This window comes from Myotis nattereri (assembly GCF_964212035.1).
Source record: "Myotis nattereri genome assembly, chromosome: 3".
Taxonomy (NCBI): domain Eukaryota; kingdom Metazoa; phylum Chordata; class Mammalia; order Chiroptera; family Vespertilionidae; genus Myotis; species Myotis nattereri.
Window position 1 is genome coordinate 168,240,961 of NC_138077.1, and position 25,849 is coordinate 168,266,809.

The 25,849-nt window shown below is 40.4% G+C and overlaps 1 protein-coding gene across 1 annotated transcript in view; it reads right to left on the reverse strand.

Annotated features, from left to right (window-relative positions):
* Positions 1-21,108: 21,108 nt before the first annotated feature.
* IL23R (interleukin 23 receptor) overlaps positions 21,109-25,849 on the reverse strand; it is a gene marked incomplete at both ends in the record, with an annotated part of 69,909 nt that continues 65,168 nt past the window's right edge. Inside the window, one exon of the mRNA XM_081087629.1 lies at positions 21,109-21,762. Coding sequence (XP_080943755.1) covers positions 21,109-21,762 — 654 coding nt within the window. The remainder of the gene's footprint in view (positions 21,763-25,849) is intronic.

Below are 25,849 nucleotides of genomic sequence, written 5' to 3' on the forward strand. Positions count from 1 at the left end.
ATACCATATTTTGTTTACATTTTCATCAGCTGATGGGAATTTTGGTTGTTTCTGTCTTTTTGGTGGAATGATGCTGCTATGAGCATTTGTGTACAAATTTTTGTGAGGACATATATTTTCATTTCTCTTGGATATATCCCTTAGAGTGACATTGCTGAGTCAAATAGTAACTTTATGTTTCAGTTTTTCAGATACTGCCCACTGTTTTCCAAGGTGGCTGCATCATTTAAAATTGCTACCATCAGCAGTGTATGAGGACTCCTCACCAAAATATCTATCTATCTTTTTTATTATAACCATCCTAGTGTATGTGAAGTGATATATCTGTGGTATCTCATTTGCATGAGACCATTTTTTACCTATCATATTGGTGAAGATCAAATTTTGAAGGAAAAAAAGAAAAAAGAAACCCACAGGGATGGAGAATATATTGGGGGAAAACAGGCACTGGCCTACATGGCTGGTAGGAATGTGAATTCGTGCACCCCCTATGAAGGCCTATTGGCTTTTCTGTCAGAAATTAAAATGCACATACCCTTTGAGTTAATAATTCCTCTTCTAGCAATTTGAACTTGAGATTGCCTGCACATGGAAATGTGGAAATTGATTTATGTACAGGGGTTTTCACAGTAGCATTGTACCAATTTCCATATATATGGGATTGGTTCTCTAAGTGATACAGTGGTACACTTTAAAAGGATGAGGCAATTTCATATGTACTGATATGAAATTATTTCCGAGATATATGATATGGGAAAAGAAGTGGGGTGCTGGGCAATGTTCTTCTATGCTATCATTTTGTAAAAAAAGTAAGAATGATACATATTTGCATGTGTATGTCTAGGATATCTATGAAAGAATGCATAAGAAACAGAGTAGCTGTCCCTGCAGAAGGGAGTCAAATAGCTGGGAAAGGGTGGGATGGAATTTCTAAATAATATTTCTTTCTTTCTGTATGTTAAATTTTTTGAACTGTATGTATGCTATAGTTACTTTATGCATAATCTTTACTTAAAATTTTCTACATAAGGTCTGGCTTTATTTATTATGTTAAGTCCTACTTTATTGTTCATTGCTATTATGAATGAAATAAAAATTTTTGAGAGTATGTTTATTAAGGCTGAGGACAGTGAAACAAGGGAGGGCTCAGGATAGAAGAAGCAACAGGAGAGAGACTAAGCGGGGCTCCTTTGGCTCTAGAAATGTTATGGAAAAGAAGCAGCCCAAGGCAGTGCTGCTGTCAGCTCACTGAAGAGTCAGAGAAAAGAGGACCTTGGGGACAGGTTCCGGGGGTTAGTTTAGGATAAGCTGCTGCTGCCCATTGCTCCCCGTATTGCATTGTGTGCCCACCACCCAAAGTCAAATCATCTTCTGTCACCAAATATTAAATGAAATCTTTTGATTAGGTTTTCTAATTAGATATTGCTGGAATTGAGAGACAGTAATAATTTTTATATACTGATCTTGTTCTGGTAAATTATTATAACAACCTTTTATAATAGTTTATCTTATTGGTTATGATAGTTTACCTTATGTTTTTTTAAAAAATAATTGTGTCACCTAAAAATAATGAAAGCATTTGTCTCTTCACTTCTAATTCTTATACTTCTTATTTCTTTTTATTATCTTATTGTGTTGGTTTGGTAGAATTTTTCTTTTCCCATTTTCACTAAAAGGACAACCTTGGTTCATAGGATTATTCAAGTTCTCCCTCACATATGGGCTGAAACTGTTTGCTGTTCTTCTCAAAAGTATTAAAACTCCCGTGCCAAAGGTCTCTAATTATTTCCTTCGCCCCTGTGAACTGTTCTGTTTTAGCTCCTACTTCATGCTCTTATTTTAGGCTTCTCTTCATTTCTGGCAAGTGGGGTTGTTCTTTCTTGCTTTTGGCTTTGCTATGTACTTTAAACATTTTTTTAAATATTCATAATTTCTACATGTTTAAGGTTAGAAACAGCTTCCTGTATCAACTTCTATATTATCATTTTTAAGTATATTTTTTATTGATTTCAGAGAAGAAGGGAGAGGGAGAGAATGATAGAAACATCAATGATGAGAGAGAATTACTGATCGGCTGCCTCCTGCATGCCCCCCACTGGGGATGGAGCCCACAACCCAGGCATGTGTCCCAACCGGGAATCGAACCGTGACCTTCTGGTTCATAGGTTGACACTCAACCACTAAGCCATGCCGGGTGGGCTCAGCTTCTATATTATTATCTGGAAGTTTCCACCTGCTAAGGACAGTATGTTTGTGTCACCCCCAAATTCATGTTATGGCGTTGGAGGTGGGGCCTTTGGGACGTTATTAGGTTTGGATAGAGTCATGGGGGTGGAGTCCCTATGATGAGATTGAATAGATCCATACTCTTCCTTCTCATTGTGAGGAAACCAAGAAGAGTAAAAATGACATAGAGTTAATGTTGTTTTTCTTCCCTCCTTAATGTTTGCTTGGTTGTCAAATTCTTTTAACCTTGCCACTTTGATATTCTTAGTACTTCTATCATCACTACTAGCATCCTAGTGAAGGTCTTCATTGCCTTTGTATTGTACTCCTAATTACTCATTTGTCAATTTAACTTTCCTGAAACCCATATTTACCTATTCAACCATTCATTCAATTTACAGTGCCAATTGCTGACAATACCAAAATGAGTAGGTATTTTCTGTCCTCAATCTTTTCACCATTTTGGTGAAGAAAACAGATAAAGATATACTTTAAAAAAACAACAGCATATGTGCAAGAGTAAATTTTATTGGGAGGGTACTCATTTGTCCTTTGTGAGGACCCATGAAAGATTCAGCCATCCATTCTATCAACAATTTGTTAAATGGCTGGTATGGGTTGAGTATTACGAAATTTCCTAAGAGTAGAATTTAAATGTATTCACCAATAAATAAATAATTAAATAAATAAATAAATAAAGTGAATATGTGAGGTGATAGATGTGTTGTGTCCCCCACTCCCAAATTCATCTGTGCCATAGAACATGGCTGTGTTCGGAGATAGGATATTTAAAGAAGTGATTAAGTTAAAATGAGGTCTTTAGGATGAACCCTAATCTAATATGACTGGTGTCCTTATAGGAAGAGGAGATTAGGACACACACACACAACAGAGGAAAGACCACGTGAGAACACAGCCATCTACAAGTCAGAGAGAGGCCTCAGAAGAAACCAACCCTACTGGCACCTTGATATCAAACTTCTAGCCCTCCCAAATTGTGAGAAAATAAGTTTCTGCTGTTTAAGCCACCCAGTCTGTAGCACCTTGTTATGACATCCCTCACCAATTAATACAGAAGGTGTTCATGAGGCCAATACACACACAAACAGGTATTCTATCTCATTAGTCATCAGGGAAGTGCAAATGAAAAACAAGTAGCATACCACCACTCACCCACCAGAATGGCTAAAATTTAATTGTCTGACAATGCCAAACGTGTTAACTATTACTATACTTGTTAACTCAGTTAATAGATATTTATAAAACATTGTTGCTGGAAGCCAATTCCAGCATGTCATAATTGCAAGAGTTTCATCAAAAGGTTGATGGAACTTGGGGACTCAACAAGGGCTGAGTCACATATGTTATTGCCTGTTGGGAATGGCTGAAGGCATTTCCCCAAACCTGAAAAGGATGATTGCTTGCTGCCAGACAGCTCAGGGCATCTTAATCTGCATGTTATTGCCTCCTAATGGCCAAACACCTGAACAGCTGAAGGCAGTTTCTCCAAAACCTGACAATGGATTCTGTACAAACCCTACCCTTTGATGTGTATATCTCTACCTCGCCTTAGGACAAATCTACACTAATAAAAGACAAACATGCAAATTGACCGTACCTTTGCTATGCCTTAAGCCATGCTCACCAGCCAATCAGAGTGGCTATATGCAAATTAACCCAACCAAGATGGCGGCCAGCAGCCACGGAGCTGGAGCAAGCAGGAGGCTTGGTTGCCTCAATGATGGAGGAAGCCAAGCTTGCCACGGAGGCTCTGAGCTCCACTCAAAGCAACAAAGTTTCAATTATAGAAGGTAAATAAACCCCAGAATAAAAAAGAAAAAGGAGAGGCTGGGAGCTTCCGTCACTGGGGGGGCTTGGCCAGCCTGAAAATGGCTCTCAGCCCCTCACTCAGACTGGCCAGGCACCCTAGTGGGGACCCCCCACCCTAAAGGGGGTGTGGCCAGCCTGAAAACAGCCCTCAGCCTCTCACCCAGGCTGGCTAGGCACCCCAGCGGGACCCCACCCTGATCCGGGTCACCCTTCAGGACAAATCAGCTGGTCCTCACCCATTCACCAGGCCTCTAACCTATATAATAAAAGGGTAATATGCAAACTGACCCTAACAGCAGAACGACTGGGAATGACTGGTCACTATGACACATACTGACCACCAGGGGGCAGACTCTCAATGCAGGAGCTGCCCCTGGTGGTCAGTGTGCTCCCACAGGGGGAGCTCTGCTCAGCCACAAGCCAGGCTGATGGCTGCCAGTACAGCGGTGGTGGTAGGAGCCTCTCCCGCCTCCTCAGTAGTGCTAAGGATGTCCGACTGCAGCTTAGGCGTGCTCCCCGCTGGCAAGTGGACAACCCCCAGGCTGCCAGAGGTATGTCTGATTGCCAGCTTAGGCCCAATCCCCCAGGTAGCAGGCCTAAGCCAGCAGGTGGTCATCCCCCGAGGGGTCCCAGACTGCGAGAGGGCACAGGCTGGGCTGAGGGACCCCCCCTTGAGTGCACAAATTTTTGTGCACTGGGCCTCTAGTTGTGTTAATAAAAAGCAAGGGGTCCTGAGACAAGGAGAACTTAGTTCCTTTAGCTAAGTCTTCTTTGACTCCCTAATGCCTTTCAAAATTATGTTTCATCTCTGGACTCTTATTTAATTTATGCACAGCCCCTTCTCCAGATTTCTGAACCCTTCTAGATGCCGGAACAAGAACCCCGGCACATTGTCCCAGGAACCATTCTAGAGAAAGGGGCCACAAAGATAAACAAGACAGACACTGTCCCCACCCACCTTGAACTTATGGTCCAGGAGGGAGGCCAGACAACTAAACTCATTAACAGAAATAATATGCACTAAGTTCTATAACTGTGAAAATATAAGATGCTTTGGTGACACACAGCTAGAATATATAGCCTAACATCAGAGTAAAATCAGTGGCCGTAAAGGAGATAGGTAAGCATTTCAGGGCCCTTCTAAAGAGAGTTAGACTGAGATACATAGGCCCTTAACAGGCTAATACCTGGTACTCCTTCAGGGAGATGGTTTTCAAATAACTGTTCAACCTCTGTTCAGAGATGCTGCTGAGTCTGTTTGGAAGAAGAGCAGAGCAGGACTACGGGGTTTGCTCCTACCACACACAGCCATCCTGTGCTGGCCACAAGCCCCTCAGAATAGAAGCTGGCACTCAGGCTGGCTTCGAGGGTGTGTGACTTGTGCAGTTGCTCAGGCCCCAAGCTTAGAAGAACCCTGTGCTTCGTTTAGTGCTCTGCTGTCACCTTCTTGAAATCCTTAATAATTTTTGAAAAGGTGGTCCCACGTTTCCAGGTTGCAGGAGGCTTTTTAATTTGTGTAGCTGGTCCAGCCTAAGTACATTTGCAATTCTTAAAGGGCAATTTAGCATGCTCCTTGGGAGTTTCATAGGGCCAGGATTGTTGTAAATGCAGACACTCTGGGCCTACTCCAGCCCTACTGAGTCAAAATCTGCATTTTAAAAGTTCCCCTGGCAATTTAAGCATATGAAAGTGTATGAGAAGTGTTCGCTCAGAACACCTCATGCCCCCTGTGTGCTGAGAGTAGAGCTAACCCTACCCCTGACTCCTCTGATGAACACATGACTTGGCCTGGCCAATGAGAATTCCCTGGTAACAGTGATTAATTAGTTTAGAAATAAGCATGTTACACTGGTTACGCCAAGCATTGTAAATATTGAAATTTGTGTAGGAATGACTCAGCTGAGACCTTCTTCCCCCCACCCCCACCCACAGCCCCACCTCCATCCCCACCCTGGAACTGCTAGCTGTAATAGTGACCTGAGTCTGGAGTTGTGGCCACCATACACCATACAAAGCCTGCAAATGAAACCAACACCGCAGAAGCCAAGAGATGGGGAAAAATTGCCATCTGGATGCCATAGCCTTAGCTTCCAGATCAAGGTGTGCTTGTAGTTAAAGCTACACCTGTTTTTTTTTAATTACTTGATCCAATAAATTCCTATTTTCATTTCAGTTCATTTGAGTCAGGTTTTCTTCTCTTTGGTCCAAAAGAGACCAGATGGGTAAAAAAAAAAACTCCTGTTCTTGTTTACATGAAGTGACCCTCAGAGGTAGAGAGGTCTGGTTTGCTGTAATCAAGGTTCACAGCAATATATGCACTTTTCACTTGAACTATCCAGTTTGGTTATCGAGTTGCAGAAATTCACTGGATAATTACCAGATTTTCACTTTGTTTTACTTTAAATGATATACCAGTTCTGGATCAAAAATACTATTTTCTCTTTGCTTGTGTTTCTCTTCTGTTTCAATACATGCAATTCCACTGTAGCTCTTACTGGACGACCAGTCAATTCCAATGTGTAATAATATGTTTCCTTCTGGGGTGAACTTCCTTAGGCGGTTCACTGAGCCAACAATGCTAAGAATGGAAAGCTCCTGTTTTCACATCAGGAGTAAATAGCTGAAAGCGTTTCTCTAACAAAAGCCCGCCCTTTCTCCCATGTTCATTACCTCCTTTAATTGTTGCTTAAGTTCCCCAAGGAAATGATTAACCAAGCTTTTTCTTTAACACAACATCAGAGCTCCTCTTCCTTCAAAGCATTCCAAACCATGTTATATTTATCTCTGGCTACCTGGTAGGTAGCTCAGTGCCCTGATTAAGTATTTTCTTAATATGTACTTATTGATTTCTGTTAAATTAAGTCTACACACACTCATAAGCAGGCTAAGGGTATAAAGTTTAAGATTACAAATCTAGCTCGAATATGAACCGTTAGAGCTGCAGGGGACTGAGAGACCCTTTAACTCAGCGGTTCTCAACCTATGGGTCTCGACCCCTTTGGCGGTCGAACGACCCTTTCACAGGGGTCGCCTAAGACCATCGGAAAACACATATATAATTACATATTGTTTTTGTGATTAATCACTATGCTTTAATTATGTTCAATTTGTAACAATGAAATTGGGGGTCACCACAACATGAGGAACTGTATTAAAGGGTCGCGGCATTAGGAAGGTTGAGAACCACTGCTTTAACTGAACTCTTTTATTAGTCTGTCTCTCTCCCTCTATCTCTATAAGAAATAAAACAGTGTAGATATAACTAAAGCCCACCCTACCCTACTCTTCCTTCTCCCTCCCTGTAGCGGTTCTCAACCTGTGGATCGCGATCCCTGAAAATACATCCTGCATATCAGATATTTACATTACGATTCATAACAGTAGCAAAATTACAGTTAAGAAGTAGCAACAAAAATAATTGTATGGTTGGGGTCACCACAACATGAGGAACGGTATTAAAGGGTCGCAGCATTAGGAAGGTTGAGAACCACTGTGTGACTAGAGGTAAGCTCTGGTGAAGTTGGTGTATATTAACCCAGTGCATGTTTTTGTACTTTTATCATGTATTTTAGTGTCTGAAAATTTACATTAGTGGAATCATATGAATGTATCCTTTTGCACTATGCTTCCCCGCCCCCCCCCCCCCTGCACTCTTATATTTTTTAGTTTATCCTCATTGATACATGTGGATCAACTCTAGGATAAGTTTGCATGTGAACACAAGGAAGAATGTATATAGCTGCTCACTGTAGCACTGTTTGTAACAGTGAAAAATTTGAAACTACCCAATGTAGGGGAATGGATGAACTGAGGTTTATTTATATTGAAGCATAGTAATTCCTCCTTTAGAAAACTGCTGTTTGAAACTGCTCTTTGAACCACTCTGTTATTCTTAGACAGTCTCTTATTCTGTAGGTAAACTCTGTTATTTTTAGATAGTCCCTTATTCTGTAAAGTAGCTGTTTTAGTTTGAATAATAGAAAAAGATAAAAACTTAACTGTCTGACCTTGCAAGCTAGCCATCTGATGTAACAGGCTAATGCTGATACTGATAATAATTCCCATATTCTTATGCCAAGTGTTGGTTCATTATATATTCAAGGTTACAAACTGTCTGTAACAACAACCTACACAGAGCTCTTTGTAAAATCTGCAGACAAAGGGCTCAAAAAGGTATAAATAGAGAGAACTTCCTCTATTTGTTTGCTCAGAGATTTGGGAAACACCTCCTTCTGGGCCTGCACAAATAAAGACTCCTAATTAATTGGCTCATTAAGGTGTCTCGTATCTTATCTTGCTGATTTACGATACAACAATATAATGGAATGCCAACCCACAGTTAAAACATCTGTATTTTACGTGGTCCAGAGAGGTTTTGTGAAATGGCAAATGTCATTCAGATCGGTAATGGAACCCAGGACTCCTGCGTCTATGCCTGGTGCTTCTTTTTATTAATCTTATATTTTGAAGTAATTTCAAACTTACAAAAATAATTGTGAGAATAATACATACAAAGAATTTTCGTATACCTTTACCAGACTATTTTTAACACTTTGTCACTTCTCTCTCTCTCTCTCTCTCTCTCTCTCTCTCTCTCTCTCTCTCTTTCCAATTTCTTTACTAAGTTATCTGAGAGAGGTTGCTTATATATATTATGGCCCTTTAGCTATATTATTCCAGTGTGTTTTCATATAAATAAAGGTATTTTTAATGTATTCACAGTACATGTATCAAATGCAGGAAATTTAACAGGGATACAGCATTTTTAAAAAATTCTTTATTGTTTAAAGTATTACATATAGTATCACATATGTCTCCCTTTTCCCCCTTTGACCTCTCTCCGGCCACCCCCACCCCCCCAACACAAGCCCTCACGCCCCTAGTGTCTGTGTCCACTGGTTATGCTTATATGCATCCATACAAGTCCTTTGGTTGATCTCTTACCTGCCCCCACCCTCTCCTGCCTTCCCACTGAAGTTTGGCAGTCTGTTCAATGCTTCTCTGTCTCAGGATACAGCATTTAAAAAAATAATCTACACCTATATTAAAATTTGGTTGAATGTCCCAATAATAATCGTGACAGCAGACCTCCTATTATATTTGTCCTGGGCATAGAATTCAGTCCAAGATAATGTGTTGCATTTGGTGGTCAAGCCATTCTAAATGATTCATTATTGCTAAATCTGAAAATCTTTCACAGGTGTGCCTTTAAGTGAGTCCTCTATTACACACACCTGCTGACTATAATATACTCTTGGTAACTGCTATATTCTTGGCATGTACACATTATTACTGCCAAGGTTTCAGTCTTCTATGACAAAGGTTCATTGAAAGAAGCCATGTAAACAGCAGATTCCAGACCTGAGGAATTCACAGTTGGGCACAGCGCTGAGATCGGCACATGGTATGAGTGAGGGGACCCTGGCAGGATGCCCCATCTCTTGTGACTCAGTTTCCTCAGCGTTAAAGTGCTAATAATACACCAAAGGTTGTTGGGAAGTTAAACAAGGTATGGAACGAGCCAGGTATGAATTTGTAGAACTCATTTATTGCAGATACTGTTTTCCCCCAGTTTGTGCACTGAGATTTAGTTTCTGTCAAGTTTGTGTGTTAATAGTTATGACACCTCGTAGCCCTTAAGTCTATTCACAGCCGGAAATGTGGGAGGTGACACTGAAGTCATTTCTTCCCCAGTTTATGACAAGGTTACCTGGTTTCTGCACAAACACAGATAAAGGGCTTTACCTTTTGCATGCTACACCACATAAAACTTTGTAGCGTGCAAAAAAAAAATTGCTTATGTAGTCATAGAACAGGATTTGTACCTGGTCGCTGGAACATTTTGGTTAGCCATACCTTACTCAAATTCTGAAAGTCAGTCACATAATTTAAAGGGATTGTCCTCTTCTCAGATAATGTGCAATATCAATGTCTAGGCATAATTGTTGAGATGGAAAACTGAAAATTATAAATATTAAAAAAATAAAAATATTAGAACTTCATTTCCACTTCAGACTTCCAGTTAGGATGCACAAAGAGTGAATAGTGCGATCCAGTGCTCACAACCTTTTGAAAGGTACGGTTTTTCTTCAAGCTGAGTTGCATTTATTGCCAATCCTCTGTCTGTAATTGCAAAGAGGTTGATGTAGGGGAGACACTGTCAGGATGGCCTGAGGTCTAACTCCAGTAACAATTTACTGAAAACAACATCAAACATATCTTTGTGCAGTAGTACCTTTCAATTTTAGGTAAACTGATGTACAAGATAAACAGCATCATTGCTCATCATCATTATTAGAAAATCTATAGATTCTGAGAGCAAAATTCAAAGCTTTTTTTCTTTTTACATCTAGGGGGTTGTACTAATTAGAACTCTCAATTATAAATAATAGAAATACAACTCTAAGTAGCTTAAGCAAAAAGATGACTATTATGAAGGTTTCTCTTTAACTGTAAGTCATGAATGTGATTGAACTGTATTAACAATTAAAACCAGGTCCTTAGATGCATTTAGGCTTCTCATTTCATCTCTTCTCTTTGCCTTTTTCTGTTTATTTGTTTATTATTCTTGTTCTCGGTATGTAGACCATCCTCCTTTTATTCTGGTCAAATGGAGAGAAACATGACTGACAAAAGCTTCTGAACTTTGCATCAAAAATTCTACCACTGGAGAGAGTCTCTGTTTCTCCAGAGTGCCTGGGAGAAACCTTTGATTGGTCCAGCTTAGGTCAGGTGTGCACCTCTAGCCCAGTTGTTATACTCAGAGGTAGGTGTTGGGGAAGGCCTTTGACAGGCCTAGCTTGTTTTAGAATACCTCATACCAATCCCCTGCAGCCAGCTGACCAGGGTGACGCTGAAGGTACATGGATTGGAGGAAAAGAGTAGATCCTAGGAAAGGGGAACTGAGGAGAAAATAGATGACCACCATAGGGATGTACGCCATCCATTCTTTGAAAAAAAAAATAATTTCTGATTACCTGTTGCATCCATTATGATTAATTTAGATACAAAAACAGGATGACCAATAACAGTGATTTAAAAACGTTAGTCTCATCTAAAAGTAGAGAAAAGTGCTCCAGGGCAGCTCCTCAAAATCAACAGGGAGCCTGGCTGGCATGGCTCAGTGGTTGACAATCGACCTATGATCCAGGAGGTTATGGTTCATTCCCAGTCAGGGCACATGCCCGGGTTGCAGGCTCAATCCTCAGTGTGGGGCGTGCAGGAGGCAGCTGATCAATGATTCTCTCTCATCATTGATGTTTCTCTCTCTGCCTCTCCTTCCTCTCTGAAATCAATAAAAATATATTAAAAAAACAAAACACCAGGGATGTGGGCCTCTTCCATCTTTCTGCCGTGCTATGCCCAGTGAATGGCGTTTGTCTTCCAGGTCACCTGTGGTCCCAGGTAGCAGCTGGAGCTCTAGCTGTCATGTCCACTTTCCAGTCGTCAGGAAGGAGCAAGGGGGAGGAAGAGGGGAATTTTTTCTCCATTTGTCTGTCTCCCCCTTTAAAAAGACTTCCCTGAAATCCCTCTAACATCTTCTGCAAATATCTCATTGGACAGAACTCATTGCATGGCCACACCTAGAGGCAAGAGAGGCTGGAGAATGTGTCTTTCAGTGGGATCTATTGAGGCTTCAATAATGCAGAGGCTCTGTTAGTAAGTAAGAACATGAGAATGGGTGTTGAATAGACACTTAGAAGTGTTTACCACATTTACTCTGAGCCAGGCACTGGTGGATGAGAACAAGATGGGTGTGATATGTAAACAAATAACTACAGCCAGTCCCTACGGGGGGCACAAGATGAGGGGGAGAGTCCAGTGCTGGGTGGAAAGATTAGCCTGGAAGGGGAAAGGTGTAGTCCTTTTGTTTTATGAAAGCAAGGAGAGAGAATGAGTGAAAGCAAGTTTATAGATGGGGTGGTGATGAAATGCAGGGGCTCCCATGGATTGGCATCTATTGTTCCTGAGAAAACCAGGTGATGGAAGGATTGGGGATGTAAATAATAATGCATAAAGGCAGGAAGTTTCTTTTCTCAAGGAGGAGCAATTAAGTTAATGGTTTCAACCCTGGCCGTGCATACATAACCCCAAAAAGTATCAGTGAAACTGGTGGCAATCAGGCTTCCGTGGTTTTTGCTTCCGTTTTGTTTATGTTCTCAAGGTGATTCTAATGTTCAGGCAGGTGAGAACCACTGGTCCATTTCTAAGCAGCTAATTTGGTGTAGGTTGTGAAAGAGCCCTGGACTAGGAGTCAGGAAAGTGAGATCTGCCCTAACTCTGCCACCTCTGAACAAATCACCAAGCCAACCCCAGCTTCATTTACAAAATTTACAGGCTAGTTTGAAACTAAAGCAGATGGCATTTAAAACAACAACACACAAATACATACATTTTGTGGATTATCTCTACTTGACTATTTTTAGCGACATATCTTTACACCAAAGTTCCGATAAACTACGAGATGCTTGGTCTTTTAGAATTTAGCTATTGTTTTTTTTTAGTAGTAAGCTATTTATCTAATGTTCTGTAAGGTGAGAACACTTGTTTGTTTGGTCATTTTCTTTAGCACCACACACAATTTGTCTGCCCCTTTCAGTGAGCATCGACCCATGCACCAATAGGTCACCGGTTCGATTCCCAGTCAGGGCACATACATGGGTTCTGGGCTCGATCCCCAGCATGGGGTGTGCAGGAGGCAGTTGATCGATATTGATGTTTCTCTCTCATTGATGTTCCTGTCTCTCTCCCTCTCCCTTCCTCTCTCTATAAAATCAATAAAAGCATATTTTTTAAATGTATGCTTGATTTTAGGTGGTGGTGAGTGCCATGAAGAAAGGAAAAGCAGGGGAGGCGAGTAGGAAGTATGGGGGTGAGATTTGCAATTTTTGATGGAGTGACCAGGGAAGGCCTAAAGTTACTGTGCTACTGGGCAATGCATCAGTCTTGGGGAAGAGTATTCCAGGAAAAAGAAAGAGTAAGAAAAATCCTTGAGACCAGTGGGATAGAGAGAGACAAACCAGGTAGAGCTTCATAGGTCACTGCAGTGACTTGGACTACTATTATTTCGAGGGATGGGAAGCCATTGGCAGGTTTTGAACAAGTGTTTAGCGGGATCACTAGTTACATCTAGTTCTCTATTGAAGATGGACCTTAGGAGACCTTTGCAATAACCTAGGCAAGAGATGATGGTGGTTTGAACTAGGGTGGTGAAGTTGAGGTGGTACGAAGTGATTTAATTTCAGGATATATTTTGAAGGTAGGGTAGACTGGAGTTCCTAATAGTGTAGACCTGAGGAGTGAGAGCAAAAAAGGTCAAGATGACTCCTAGATTTGTGATTAATTGGGAAAAATGGCAATACTGTTTATTGAGATGGGGATATCTGTGAGAAGAGAAGGCTTGGGAGATCATCTCATGTTGGGTTCTCCAGGCCATGAGGATGTGCAAATGGATATGTCAGAAAGACAGCTGAATGTATGAGTCTGGAGTTCACGGTAGAGGTCAGGATAATCTGTTTTCTTGGCATGTAGATAATGCTTAAATCCACAAGAATGGACAAGATCACCAAAAGAGAAACTAAGGCCTGGGCGGAGGGCCCCCAGTGTCTGTGACAGACAGGCTAGGAGAAACGAGAAAAGGAGGCTGAGAATGAGTGGTCAGAGAAAAAAGTCATGGACTTGTGGTGTCCTTGGAGTAAAGTGGGGGGAAAAGTATTTCAGGAAGGAGAGAGTATTTAACTCAGTCAAATCTCCTCCCCCTCCCCCTCCCCCTCCTTCTTCTTCTATATATTTTTATTGATTTCAGAGAGGAAGGGAAAGGGAGAGAGAGAAACATCAATGATGAGAGAGAATCACTGATCAGCTGCCTCCTGCATGCCCTCTACTGGGAATCAAGCTGGCAACCTGGGCATGTGCCCTTGATTGGAATAGAACCTGGGACCCTTCAGTCCCCAGGCCAATGCTCTATCCACTGAGTCAAACCAGCTAGGGCAAATCTACTTCTTTTTAAAAATAATTTTTTTTTATTGATTTCAGAGAAGGAAGAAGGGGAGAGAGATAGAAACATTAATGCCAAGAGAGAATTATTGACTGGCTACCTCCTGCATGGCCCCCACTGGAGATTGAGCCCTCAACCCAGCCAGGTGCCGTGACTTCCTGGTTCATAGGTCAGCGCTCAACCACTGAGCCATGCTGGCTGGGCTCAGTCAAATCTTCTTTAGCAAGGTACACCCTGTCCCAGAAAATAGGACAAACAGAGAAAATATCAAATTCTGATAATTGTCCAAGGTCACACACTTGGCATTCAGTAGATTCAGAATTCAAAAACCCTGACTGGTTGACCTTATTTCAAGCTCTTCACTGGAAAATTTAAAAAAGGAGGTTTAGTCCACCTATTGCAACATTAGTTATATTTGTAGTTCTACATGCTTTTCTGCAATTTTTTCTTTTGCTAAATGAGGATTTTTATTGCTTAGTAAAACAAAATAAACAAAATGGAAAAATAAGAATTTTAAAGAGTGCTTTTAAAAAATCATTATTTCATTGAAGTTATGAGGATAGGTTGAATCTATCATCTGTTGTATTTCCTAAGCATTTCTGTGTGTGTGTGTGTGTGTGTGTGTGTTTTTAAATATTATTACAATTGCTTTTCTGCAGTACTCTGGGCTTTAGCAAGCTCCTGCCCAGCTCTCACAGGGTTCTGAATATGCTGCCTCTATTCTATCAAATGGAATCTCCAAAGTAGCACAGAATGTGCAATGAATACTAAAAAAGGAAAAGTGAACTTGCAAATATTTGGCAGCGGGCAGCTTCTTAAAATCCTAATCTCCTATTTAAGAAAACATAAGTGATTTTCAATTTCAACAACTAAGATAAAATAAATCTCCTACATTGAATCCCATAGTAAAATGAGAACTGAACTTTGTTTAAATTCAGATATGAAGAGGTTTGGAATAAGTATCACATCAGCCAGCATCCAAGGAATATATTACATTTTTCATGTTTACTATGAAATTCTGAACACGGAAACAGAACAGCCGAAGTGTGATAGGAATTTAGGGTTGGTGCTGTTTACTAGGTGAACAAGAGCAGTCCTGTGTTGCTTAAAAGTGCATTTTTTTTTTTTTGGTTTTCTAATGCTATTTCTTTACCTCCTGTTTGCTCCACAAGTCTCCTGACATGTCCTGCCTCTCCACTCAGGTACCTCATATTCCCCGTCTTTCTATATCCATTTAGGCATTTATCCCTCCCACCCCCAATTCACATACTTGTGTGAAGATGTATATAAGATGAATTATTACAAGAGTGGGTATAATAATGAAAAATGGGAAACATATGAAATATCCAGAATAGGTAAATACATCATAATACATTTATTCTATGAACTACTGAGCAACTATTTAAAGACTGAGATAAAGCTATACATAACAACATCTGAAGATATCCAAGATGTACTGTTAGGTGAAAATAACAAGTCACAGAACAATACAACATTTTTAACCATTAAAAAAATTGGAAAGAAAAACACTAATTTATTGAGAATGACTATTTTATTAAATGTATTGGAGTGACATTGGTTAATAGGGTCATATAGGTTTCAAGTGTACATTTCTATGATACATGATCTGTATATTGCACTGTGTGCCCACAGCCCAAAGTCAAATCATCTTCCATCACCATATATCAGGCCTCTTCATCATATTATTATGATAGGGATGGGGCAAGGAAGCAGGGGTGTACAGGCGGACTGTCACTTTTCACTCCATTGATACTGATATCACTTTGATTTTTTAAGAGCATTTTTTAAAATTCGTTACTGTGTGGCTTGAAAATAAAAAATGCTTTTTAAAAATTTTACTATTCTTTCCCTCTCACTCACTTCTAATAAAATTCTCAGGCCGGATGTGAACAGAAAGAAAACAGTTGGTTTATTGACTTCCGTGTGTCGCATGGGTTCCAGTCTTTGCTATTTATGATTTCCTTCCTCTGCCCTGACAGAGTCATGGCTGTTAGGTGTGCCTTCATGGCTAGAAACAGCATTCTGGTTTGCTTGAACTTTTGAACCAAGGATCTCAGGAAAGAACTGTTTCTCCGACACTTGCTTGATTTAGTTTTTAAAATTTTATTTCTTGTCATAAAGCAAGAGCAGACTTCTTTTTCTATCCCAAGCAAACATGAACCTAGTAAGAATAAATTCTCAATTTACTGCTAAATGCTAATTATTAAAATTAAATAATAAGTTGTTTTCCTGAACATAAGCATAAAGGAAATGCATCTTCAGACAGTTGATGGAAATTCTGGATAAAAAGTATGTTGAAAAGTGAAATTAGCAAAATGGCTAAGAGAGTCCTTAACATGAAACATTAATTGGGATTTAATGGTGTAATCTTAGCAGTGGGAAAGAGATGTAAGAATATTCTATCAAACCTTTGTTAGAGTTCCTTATAAAATTGCCTTAACTGTGGCATCCAAGAAAGTAGTACACAATCCACTCCATGAATCACAATCCAATTATTTTATATTGGTTTCATGCTTTTACCCCAGAGAGCTCCATAAATTGTTTTTAATCACTTTCTTTTATTTTAAATCAATAGTGTCTGCCAAGTGGATAACATTGCCCATTAAAACATCACCTCCTATAATTGGTATAATTACTTCATAAAGAGATAAACCACAGAGCAATTCAACAGTCTTTAGGGTTATAATCTAATTATGTTCACAGCACAATATTTTATTCTTAATGATCAAAAAAAGAACATAAACTTGAACAAAACCCAGACATTTATGATAAAGTAATTGGAAAGAAACAAGTTAATTATTGCATGTAGTACTGCTTCTATTAGCAACCTCTAAAAGAAAGCTCCTTTTTACAAAGTCGTTCAGGGTATAGGAAGTTGTGGTCCCATTAGCTTGGGTTGGCAGCCTATGGCGGAGATGGAAAGTTTGGTACAATCCTGAGGAAGGGGCTTCTTAAGGCTGGGCTGGAGTCCTGATCACCTGGTGTTGAAGAGAGAAATCCTTGGGTTTTCACATGCATGTGTAGGCTGCTTCAGACATGACCTTCAATCTCTGTTTTAACGGGAGATTTGCTTTCACCTGTTTTACAGTTTGGACTTCTGCAAACAGATTTAATGTCAGTTGCTAAAATTTATTTATGAAAACTCTGCCCTATGCCATAGTCATGTGATTCCTTTTTGTCAAGGACTGAAAATATAAGAAAAGAAGTTGAGAACACCCCCTGATTGAGCCAGCAGGGCCAGAGAGCAACCCATATTGCCTGAGAGCCACATGCTAAAACTCATAAGCCTTCTTATATCATCAAATAGTAGTTCTAATTTGTAAAAACAAATTCCTAATTTAAAAAAGGATAGAACACACACACACACACACGCACACACACACACTCAAGAAAACACCTCAGAATTGTACCTCTTCCATTGCTTCTATGTAAAAAAAATAACGAAATAAAAATTAAAAAGAAAAAGAAAAAAGAAGGGGGGAAGGAAGGAAGGAAGGGAGGAAGGAAGGAAGGAAGGAAGGAAGGAAGGAAGGAAGGAAGGAAGGAAGGGAGAGGCAAGGAGCAGGGAAGATACTAGACCAGGAGGAAATTGCATGTCTCTTAGTTTTAGGATTGTCCAGAATTATGATGTCCTGTTTTGCTTCGGCATTACGGAGAATTAACCTGCCTTTCTTTGTATTTATCTTCTCCTCTTCCCTCTCAATGGTATCATTAGGGGCTTTTTCCTCCCTCTTTCTCTCTTCCTCCTTCTCTTTAACCTACACCATGACACATCCATTAGGAAGCAGCAACTTACAAAGATTGTGAGACTTAGAAAGTTAGTAATAAGCCCAAGGGCTAGATGGAAAGATGAAAAGATACACACTTGTCCCCCAAATCTACAGAAAATTCTGCCTGAGGAAGGGAGAGGTGGCAGGGGCAGGGGGTGTTAGCGGCCACATGAACAGGAGGGAAAAAAGCAGGGATATTAGCCTTGGAGAATTTTTCCAGAGAAGGAACTTGTCAGTGGCAAGCTGATTCTCCCACGCTGGCTCCTACATGTGATTCAGGTGGCAATGGCAGTGTCCCTTTGGGAGGGACTTTCTCTGACTCTCAGTGTAAAGTGACCACCAAGTTGATCTTCACCACACTATCCCATTTTACCTCTCTACACACACTTACTATCGGACATTTTTCTTCTTTACTTTTTTTCCGCTTCTCTTCATCCCCTGTCTTCCCCTTCCCCACTAAAATGTAAACTCCTCGAAGGGCAATGGCTTAGCCCCATGGACTGTGTGTTTCTTGCCCATAGAATGTAAGTCCCGACGCTGCATGGACTTGGCTGGTTTTGTTCACCTACATATCACTCAGAGTGCCTAGCACAGAGTAGGGACATTCAATACTACAGAGAATAATCCTATGTAATAAAAGCATAATATGCAAATCGACTGAATGGCTGAACAGCGGAACAACCATCTGGACGACCATCCGGATGACCATCCAGGACCACGCTATGACACCCACTGGTGCCAGGCCAGCTAAGGCAGGTGCGATGTGATTGGTTGGGGGCCTGGCCATCGCCCCATGATTGCCCCACAGAGGGAGGCCCAGGCCACTGGCCGGTGGCTGCGGCGGGTGGGCTGGCCTCCCTCTGCGAGGGAAGCCCAGGTCCCAGGAGCCAGAGGAAAGCCTGTGGCAGCAGCCAGGGGAAGGAAGGCCTACTCTTGCATGAATTTCATGCACCGGGCCTCTAATATGAATCATAGTAAGAAAACCCTTGCCCGTTTACTAAGGTTGCATTGTGATGAAATTTTCCTGGAGTTAGGGCAAAGGCAGGTACATTGCCTCTGTTATAGGTATTGCTTCAGTTTTTAGTCCATTGGGACCATCAGGCCGAATGGCAAAGTGTCTCCTTGGTGCTAAATAGTGATGTGGGTGTGGGGAAGACACCTTAGAAAGGGAAAGCAGCCCAGAGAACAAGAAGTTCTAAAGGAGACGTTCACTGTAACAGAAGCATATGCAGATCAAACAATGCTGTAATTCTTTAAGCTTGACAAAAGCTTTTTTAATGTGCGGCAGATTACAATTGTACTGAAATACACTAAGAAAATATTCTTCACATGCTAACAGATGCCATCATCATGTTGGTAAACATGAAAGATTTATCTCAGTCTATTTCTATCTCAAAAGCTACCTGCCTCTTTGCTTCAGTATAATTTCCCTCTGAAGAAGAATAAAGCAAAGACATATGATCATTTACAAATCACGATATTTCATATTGGCATTTCATTCGTGATTTAAAATATACTTTCAGGATATGTAAAGTACAACTACTATGTACATATTTTAGGAAAATAGAATTTCATAGCAGGGGATATGTTTTTTAAACTGTGAGTAGTAACTTTCCATTTTTGAAACAAAATGGCTTTATAAATGGTATAAAGTAAAATAAAGAGGACCGTCAATGCAAAAAAAGAGATGATGCGATAAGTTACTTACATGCTGGACGTTAAGCAGCTTTCACAGATGGGGTGACCATATGATTTATCATCCAAATGGGATGCTTCTGAGGGTGAAAGGGTGCGCTGATCTTATTTCACTCTGGGACAAAAACCAGGGGAAGCAGGATGTATGGTCATCCACCTCATGAGGACACTTAATGACAACAAAACTGCTTTTAGCTTTTTAAAAAATTAAATGTCTCCTTTTTTATTTAAAAAAAAGCCAAAAACGAAATAGCTTGCTCGTGTGCTACACACATGGTAGGCAACTGGTCCTTTTTTAAAATTAACTGCTTGACTTGTTCTAATAAAATTAAGCGATTTAATCTGAATATAAGTTATTGTTAACAACTGTAGGAGAGAAAGAGGAATTCAGGGGATAAGCTACCCTGTTTTCAAATTGTTCTGATAATTAAAAAAGTGTTCCCCTTGACCATAAAAATTAATCACAATAGAGAAGTCTGCTGGGTACCAATTCTCAACTTAAAATATGCACTTCGTATTTCTAAGATCTCCGACCTTTCAATATTGACCTGGTTGGCAGGTCATCTCGTCTCAGCCATTATTGACTGTGGCCATCACCAGCACTGTGTTGAGATGATGGACTCTAAGGCCACCTTAGGTCTCAGCAAAAGGCATGTAGTGATCAATTAGTGATGTCTGCAGGAGACATGGCATAGGAAGCAATGGAAGGTGTGGCCAGTATTTAGACATATATCTGTGTTAACAGTAATTTTCTGACATATATCTAAAACATAATTGAATCCGAAAAAAATTACACCTTGATGATCCTGCATCTGCTACCTGATTAATTCTACTATTGTGTAATTAATACACCAACTTTGCCACAGGAGAACAATGCTATCACTCTTGACTCGAATAAAAATAGCCATCTCATGATTTCCACACATCATTGTTTGAATAACTTCCTTAGTTCATAATCAAAATAAGGAAAGACCCTGTAAGACTTTGGGCAAGTTACTAAAATGTTTGTATCCCACTATAAAATGGTGATAACAAAAAAAAAGAAAGAAAAAAAAAAGGGAAGATCAAATCCCTAAGGGCTGAATAGAAAATAGTAGAAAAAAATAATACAGCAAACATGCTAATTAATTGCTCCTCTGTTTCTGTCCTTTGCTTATTTTGCTATTGGGGCTATGTTTTTATCTACTCAAGATAATTTTAAGCAATAAAGTGAAAATTAAACTTGCCTCTCCCTGGCAAGCTAATATTAATGTCTTGGTTTTAAATAACTATTTTCAGCATTTACTTCACTGCCATATAATTTGTATTATTTATCCTTCCTACAACAGAGAGAGCTGTTCTGTGCCTGGCATGGAGGGAAAATGAAAAGGATATCGTTGATTCTTTTTTAAAAATATAGGAGGTGTCCGTAATATTGCTACTTTTTTGTGTGACCATAAAGTATATTCCATCTTTGGATCTTAATTCTCTTATTTATAAAAAATAGGGCAGAATTAAATTTATGTTGAGGGGGAAATTCAACTTCAGATTGCAAGGCAGCTTTCTCACATTAATTTTGACTACAGAGTTCTACTTTTCCAAGAGAGACATCCTATTGAAGCAGTTTTCCAAAATATTTTGTGGGAAATAAGAATTAATAGATGGCAACTCCTCATTCATGATCCCCAAACAGGAGACAAATTCATCGGGCAGCAGGGTCTGTTCTGGAAGAGTTTCATTGGGGGAAGCATTTTCCAAAAGCATGGTGGTTTCATCCTCTGTCAAGTTTTGCATGTCAGAAGGACTGCATTCTCCTTGATTTAAAATGAGGCTTAATTCTTCAAGAAATAGTGTATTGTTTAATGAATTCATACTTGAGACAGAAAGAGCAAAATTAGGGTATTTTTTAAAAAGGGCATTTTTTCCCAGGTCTAAGGAATCAACTGTTGGTTTGAGAGTTGAGGAATTGGTGTCATCATCATTGCTGAAATGGTCTTCCTCAGTGAGAAAATTCGAAATCTGAGGTTTATATCCCGTGTTGATATCAGGAATATACACAACTGTAGTACTGGCGAGCAGTGACTTTTGCAGGCACTCTGTTGTCTCCAGGGCTCCTGTATTCCTTCCTTTCTTGCAGTCCATGGGCTTGGGTTCTCCTTGGAGAAAGATTTCTATCTCTGTAATCACTGGATCAACATATAGGACCTGTTCGCTGGAATTATTATTCATAAATTCACTCTTTTCCTGGGAAGAAAAAGCATTGTTTTAATTTACAAAAGACATTTAAAGGGGCCAGCTGGATAACTGGATAAGGACTGGAATTCTAATTTCCCTCAACTTTCCTTTCCCTCTCCTGTTTCTCATATTGTTTATCTTCCCATAGGATTTTCTCCTTTGTTACCCTGCTTGAATCCAAGCCTTTATTAAATTCTCCCTTGAGGAGACTGAAGGAAAGGAAAAATAAAAATAATCCCTGTCTTAAGGACATGTCTTGGTTTAAAATTTTTAAAAAGAAAGCGTTCTGCATATTGTTTCAGGGCCTTTTAAAATTTGGATTTTGAAATATGTTGGAATATCTTTTAATATTATGGAGCCTTACTACAAGAAAATATTTGGCTGCTTAAATGAAAAACTGTGGTAGGGGGAGAATCCTATTTCGCTTTCATTTGAGCCTAAGGTTGTAAGAAGTGTTTTGAGTTGAGTTTCTAAAGCTGTGCAGCTGCTCACAATTCAGACACATCTGTGGTAATCAGGAGGGTAGATGAAGAAGATTTTTATTTGTATAAAAGCCTGATAATTCTTCTGGGTAAGAAAAGGTCTTAAGGTTTTCCAGCTGATGGCTGGCTTCCCAGGGCACATAGCTTCCACCCAACACAACTGTAAAATTATAGCTTCTGCCCTGACCGGTTTGGCTCAGTGGATAGAGTGTCGGCCTGCGGACTGAAGGGTCCCAGGTTCGATTCCAGTCAAGGGCATGTACCTTGGTTGTAGGCACATCCCCAGTGGGGAGTGTGCAGGAGGCAGCTGATTGATGTTTCTCTCTCATTTGTGTTTCTAACTCTCTATCCCTCTCCCTTCCTCTCTGTAAAAAATCAATAAAAATATATTTTAAAAAAATTATAGCTTCTGCTGTGGACTAAATGTTTGTGTCCCTCCGAAATGCATGTGTCGATGCCCTAATCCCTGATGCGATAGAGTTCTCTTGATTGAATCATTTTTCACATGCTTGATTTGATCTTGTATTGTTTTGTGCAGAAGCACACAGTACATGCTTATAGCCTGGGACCAATAGTCTGTCCATATAGCCTATGTGTGTAGTAGGCTGTATCATTATGGAAGTGCACCCTATGATGTTTGCACTAGGACAAAATTGTCTAACACATTTCTCAGAACATATTCCATCATTAAGCAGAAGATGGCTGTATATACTATGTTTGTTTTTTTTCCTATACAGACATACACTACTTTTTGACTTCTCTTTGGATAGCCAATTTTCCAACTTCACTACTCTTGTGCTTTGGGGCCTTTAATAAATAAAATAAGGGTTACTTGAAAACAAGCACTGGAATACCACCAGTCAATCTGGCAACTGAGATGGCTACCATGTGAATAATGGGCAGGTAGTGTATATAGTTGGATACACGACAAATGCTCAGAATTGGCACAATTTAAAACATGAATTGCTTATTTCTGGAGTTTTCCATTTCAGATTTTTCGACTGCAGATAACTAACAGTGGGAAAAGCAAAACCGCAGATAAATAAGGGGGAACCACTATAGTTAAAGGACGGATGAGGTCAAAGGAACTACCAGCCGTGGGCAAACTACGGCCCGCGGCAGGGATCTGGCCCGTTTGAAATGAATAAAACTAAAAAAACCCAAAAAACCGTACCCTTTTATGTAATGATGTTTACTTTGAATTTATATTAGTTCACACAAACACTCCATCCATGCTTTTGTTCCGGCCCTCCGGTCCAGTTTAAGAACCCATTGTGGCCCTCGAGTCAAAAAGTTTGCCCACCCCTGGTCTAGACACTGCAGGAAACTAAGAATGCAAGGTGACTGTGTTCTGGGGAAGGAGGTGGTTCCCCACTTTAGGCTGGCAACTAAGTGAGGAAGTGGGTGGGAGTCAAACCACAACGAAGGACACAAGAGACCAACGGGAACTATTCCAGAGTGAGGGCCATAAAGGAAGAAGAGGATCTGATCACGAGGGATCAGAGACATTTCCTTGAGCCATAAGAAGCTCCCAATGCCCTAGTACAATTAATAGGGGAGCAAAAAAGAACTACTAAGTGGAATGAATATCAAGACTAAAGTATTTGTTATCTGTAATTTGGTGAATGTATGTTTGTCCTTCAGCTAATTAACCTTGTACCTCATTACATATGTGGGTTCAGTTGTTTAGATCACCCCTCCACTGTCAGCCATCCAAGCCCTTTCTCTCCTTCCTGTATCCAGAGACAAAGATCCCTCCTCCTGCTCAGGGTGGATTTTCCACGTCTTTCCGTTAGACTAGTGGTTCTCAACCTTGGCTGCACATTAGAATCACCTGGGAATCTTTTTAAAATCCTGATTTCTGGGCCTCATCCTCCGGAAATTCTGTTTCTTTGTTAGTAATGTTGTGGCCCCACCCCATACCAAAGAAACAGAATTTCCGGAGGATGAGGCCCAGAAATCAGGATTTTAAAAAGATTCCCAGGTGATTCTAATGTGCAGCCAAGGTTGAGAACCACTGCTTTAGACCATTCCCTCCCTTCTTCTTCACAGTCGTGTTCAATCACGTTCCCCTCTCTGTAATAATCTTTCTCAGGCCTGTCCAATTTACTACAAACATGCTTCTGACTCCACACCCCTCTGGAGTTACTGTTATTCATTCATTGCACAAGTATTTGAAAGCTGACCACATGTCAGCATAGCCCCTTTCTTCCCTTCCCTTCTAGACAGCACTCATCAAAAGATGTTTCCACCCTTACTCCCCACTTCCTCCTTCTCCATTCACTTCTCAACTGAACCTCTGGCCCAGGATCACCAATGACCTGCTCCTTGTCACTCCATGGACTCATTTTATTTCCTATGTTTTATAGACCCCCTACAAATGAGTCAGCACTATGGATTCTTGCTTATTGACACTTTGTCCACGCCTCACTGTGCTCATTTCTCTGACCCCCCCAAATCTGCCTCTTTTCTAGGACCATGTCTATTTCAATTGAAAACTCCCACTGGCTCCTCATTGCCTTTAGCAGTAGTTTTCAACCCCTCAATAGTGTTCTCAACATTGGCCATGAAGTGGAATCATTTGGGAAGCTTTGGAAAATACTGTTGCCTGGGTCTCCCCAGACCCATTCTCCACCCCCAGAGATCCTGGAATGGGCCAGGATTCTAATAAGCAACCAAGGCTGAAAACTGTTGCCTTAGAGCAGTGGTTCTCAACCTTCTGGCCCTTTAAATACAGTTCCTCATGTTGTGACCCAACCATAAAATTATTTTCGTTGCTACTTCATAACTGTAATGTTGTTACTGTTATGAATCCTAATGTAAATATCTGATATGCAGGATGGTCTTAGGTGACCCCTGTGAAAGGGTCGTTCGACCGCCAAAGGGGTTGCGACCCACAGGTTCAGAACCGCTGCCTTAGAGAAATGGGGAAGGAGTTGATTAATGGGCTTGCTTGCCGAAGCTCCAAATAGAGCCATTTTGTCTTACAAATACTAGTCTTCCTCACATCATTTGAACACGGGGTTCCTAAGCCAAAAATCAGATTCTATTAAAGTTTTAAAACTATTGGTCAACAAAATGAAGTCCCATAGCTGTAAGACCTTTTGTGATCTTATCTCACCATTCCAGTATTTTTCCAGCTACTCCTCATGTAAATCCTTCTGATAAAGCAATACCCAGCACACTCCTCTCCCTTCTGTCCTTTTGCTCCTGTTGTCCTCTTGATTTTAAACATTCTCTGTATCTTCTGAGCAACTCCCATTCATCTTTCAATATACTCTTGTCATGTCTCATCTTATTTCTGTCACTGTACTTACATCACTGCATTGCAATGCTTGGATAATGTGTCTGTCCCATTGACTAGGTTTTGAGTCTCTTGATGGCCAGGTCAGAGTGCTGGAAAGTAGGAGCACACACAGCAGATTCTTTCCCTTCACTCATAATCATCACCAGTTCCTCCATAACCAGCAAAGGCCCATATGTCCTCACGGTCTTCTGGCTCACCCTGCTCTTCTTTGCTGAAGTGAAAACCTGACCCCACCCCTGGTGACACCTGCTCTCATAGTCCTCACACATTTATTTTCTCAAATTCCATTGGGTCTCAGGAGTGAAGT